The sequence below is a fragment of the Orycteropus afer genome, unplaced genomic scaffold, assembly GCF_000298275.1.
Source record: "Orycteropus afer afer isolate SDZICR_OR568_19922 unplaced genomic scaffold, OryAfe1.0 scaffold00111, whole genome shotgun sequence".
NCBI classification, from domain to species: domain Eukaryota; kingdom Metazoa; phylum Chordata; class Mammalia; order Tubulidentata; family Orycteropodidae; genus Orycteropus; species Orycteropus afer.
In genome coordinates, this window is record NW_006921698.1 from 7,338,708 (window position 1) to 7,342,301 (window position 3,594).

The 3,594-nt window shown below is 41.6% G+C and overlaps 1 protein-coding gene across 1 annotated transcript in view; it reads right to left on the reverse strand.

The window, feature by feature from the left end:
- Positions 1–365: 365 nt before the first annotated feature.
- Positions 366–3,594, reverse strand: part of CDKL1 (cyclin dependent kinase like 1) — an 82,329-nt gene continuing 79,100 nt past the window's right edge. The window contains exons 8-9 of the mRNA XM_007943688.2: positions 2,815–2,970; positions 366–473 (exon numbers count right to left, since the gene is read on the reverse strand). Of these exons, the coding sequence (XP_007941879.1) occupies positions 366–473; positions 2,815–2,970 (264 nt within the window). The remainder of the gene's footprint in view (positions 474–2,814; positions 2,971–3,594) is intronic.

Consider the following 3,594-nt stretch of genomic DNA (forward strand, 5'->3'; position numbering starts at 1 on the left):
AGCATAAATCTTTTTGACATCATTTAATTTTGCCAGAGGGGTGTGTGGGCAATAGGTACAATTTACGTTCTATCCATAAGCTTGGCTGCTTGGGTACAACAAAAATACAAAGGAAACTCCAAAGAAGACTTCCTTTCTGTTCAGGACACTATTATGGAAGATTGGATCTGGAATTTCTCTTCATATCTTGCCAAAAGCCACCCGACCTCACCCTACCCCCCAGTTAGTTGCTTGTGATTTCTCCTGTTGTCATTGTGGTGGTTGTCAATCAAAACCTCCATTTTGAAATCTCTAAGGTTTTGGGTTTTTTTTTTTTTTTATCAATTAAAATCATTGCTTCCCTCTATCATCAGTCTTCTAGCTCCTTAAATATTTGGAAAATGGTAGTTAAGTTTCTTGGTATTACAGTAGTACTTTTTATTATCCAGAGTTGGAAGGATGTTGCTGCTGGTTAGCTGAGGTAAGCACTGCAACTGAAAATATAAAACACTGAGTTAGACTCATAACAGTGGCATGCATTTTATTTCATTACTAAGAGTGTAACACAAAAGTAAGTTATGTAACATTTTCTGCACAAAGTCCAGGATCTGAGCAAGGACAAACATGTTTATATTTGGCCTCTGCTTTTCCTTTTAAAGGTTTATTTTATATTAAAAATCAAAATACGCACATTGAAGAAAATCTGGAGAGTATGGAAAAGGAAAAATCTGCATGTAAACATTTTTCAGAAAAAGCATAGGTTCATAGGAGTGGAGAGTTTCCAGGCACTCAGGAATCTTTTAACCCAACACCTTGTCTTACAGCAAAGAAAACTAATGTCTAGGTACTTAGGGGATTTGCTCACTTTTTCAGTTAAAAAAGGCAAACCTGCTCCCTTCATGCTGCCAGAAAATGTTTGAATTTATTGTCAATGTCAAATAAAATTTTTTGTATTGCTTCAGGTATTTGAAAAGAGTGGACCTAAAATCAAACAGGGGACCTAGAAGCTATATAACCAATTAGCAGTTCCCCTGTTCTTTCAAGTAGAGAGATTTCCATCAAGACACTTTACTCTTAAACATAAAGTAACAGCTAGATAAGGGGTAACTCTGAAGAAAAACCTATTTCCAGCCTGTTTTCTACCTGAGGTAGACAGAAAATTAAAAAATATTTTTAATTCCTTATCTCTGGTCTACCCGAAGGCTGTACCTGTTTCTAATGCTCTCCCTTCTACGCTCTCCCTTCTATGCTCTCTATGCTTTCTATGCTCTCCCTTCCTCTGTACTCCACACACACCACCAAATGCCATTTAATGCTGTTCTTGGCATCGGCTCCACAAAGGGACAGGTTAAGGCAAGATGCCAAGGGTACCGACTCAGGTCCACCAGTGAGCAGGTGCGGTCAGCTCATCTTAGCTGTGGTTCCGCCTACCAAAAAACAAACTCTGCCATCAAGTCAATTTGACTCATAGCGACCCCTCCTTGGGTTTCCAAGGCGCCATCTCTATGGAAGTAGGATTGCCTAACCTTCCTTCCAAGGAGTGGCTGGTGGGTTTGAACTGCCAGCTTTCTGGCTAGCAGTCAATGCCTTAGGCACTATACCACCAGAGTTATTACAGCAAAAATATAAGCCCTTTTTGCCACTTTGCCAGTCTTCACAGGCTCCTATGGTATAGTTTAGATGCTATTCTCTGGTTAAATGTGCCATCCAGCTGATATCACTGAGAGCACTCATCACTGTATTTTCCCTAGCCAGCTCTGAAGATTAAATAATCTGGGAGGAAAACACGTTTCTTTTTTGTAGTAAAACTGGGGATGTCAATACTGAAGGCAAACATGATGGGGAATCACAAGAGAAGAAGCTGCCTAGGATAAACCTTACTTCCCAAAGTGCAAGCAGCACACTCAGCTAGATTCACACTCATGTACCTGGCTGAGACCTGCACTCAAGACAAGCCAGAACCCTGGCCCCTGCGTGGCAGCAGGAAACTGTCAGATAAAGATACCTTTAGGATTCGGGGAGAAGGTAGCTGTCTCGGGGCCCAGGTTGATAGATTATGTGGCCCTTTTTCTAGCACTGCAATGAGGGTGATGTAGATACAGGTCACACTTGCCACCTTCAAGTCGACTGAGTATCAGGAGCCAAAACCAAAAAAAATCAAACCCACTCTCATCAAGTCAATTCTGACTAATAGTGACCCTATAGGGTGCAGTAGAAAACCAAAAAAAAAAATCAAACTCACTGCCATTGAGTCAGATCCAACTCATAGCAACCCCTCCTTGGGTTTCCAAGGCAGTATTAGGAGCTCTGGTAGCGAAGTGCCTAAGGCTTTGACTGCTAACCAGAAGGCTGATGTTTCAAACCCACCAGCCACTCCTTTGGAAGGAAGATGGAGCAATCTACTTCCATAGTGATACTGCCTCGGAAATCCAAGGAGGGGTCACTAAGAGTTGGGCCCAACTCAATGGCACATAACAACAACAACAATCACTACGGAAGTAGATTGCCCAGTCTTCCTTCCAAGGAGTGGCTGGTGGGTTTGAACCGCCAGCCTTCTGGTTAGCAGTCAAGTGCTTTAGGCACTATGCCACTAGGATGCGGTAGAGCTGCCTCTTATTATTTCCAAGGCTGTAAATCTTTATGGAAGTAGACTGCCTCATCTTTCTCTTGCGTAGTGGCTGGTGAGTTTAAACTGCTGACCTTTTGGTTAGCAGCCCAGTGGCCCAGTGCTTTAACAACAGCACTACCAGAGCTCTGCTATGTGTCAGGGGCAGGTATGAGATAATTTGAAACTGTAACCATGGATGCTTCCATAAAGCAATGCACCATTTTTACCCCAGGCAAGTGCTTTCGGCTTGGTCTTAGGGTCTTCCTGGTTGGTTTTTCATGTTCTTTTGCCAAACTCCCTATTTCTCTGATGCTGTCAAAATATGAGTGCTGTAACAGCTGTTCACAAGTCAGTCTCTCAGCAGGGTCCATATGGAGACAGCCCTAAAGGAACAGAAAAGTCCTTCTTGTCACTTCTTTAAAATCGTATTAACTGACTAATATCAATTATATTTCTTCTATAAAAGATTACACTCTCTAGTTTAATCTAGAGAGTAGTAACAAAAAATTGTTACATTTTCTCCACCTTATTCTGCTCTTGGTGCTCTGCCCTGAGGAACAGAATACAATTTTTGAGTTCACCTCGGTGGCCAGCTAGGATACTCTTAGCCAGTATGGTCACTTGTGTATACTTTATAAAAACTAGTGTTTTTATTTAAAAATAAATAAATACAGTTTTTAAAAAAATTATACAGTATACAGCAAAGTCTTTCTGCCACCTCAATTCTTCCATTCTTATTCCCAGAATCAGCCACTTTTATTTTTTTGGTATATACTTCCAGAAACAGTCTATGCATTTACAAGCATATATGTATGAGTAAGTAAGGCAGGTATAATATACATGCCTTTATAGCACATTGATTTGTTGTTGTTAAGTGCCGTCGAGTCGTTTCCGACTCATAGCGACCCCGTGCACAGCAGAACGAAACACTGCCCGATCCCGCACCAGCCCCACAATCCCTGCTATACTCGAGCCCATCATCGCAGCCACTGTATCAATCCATCTCG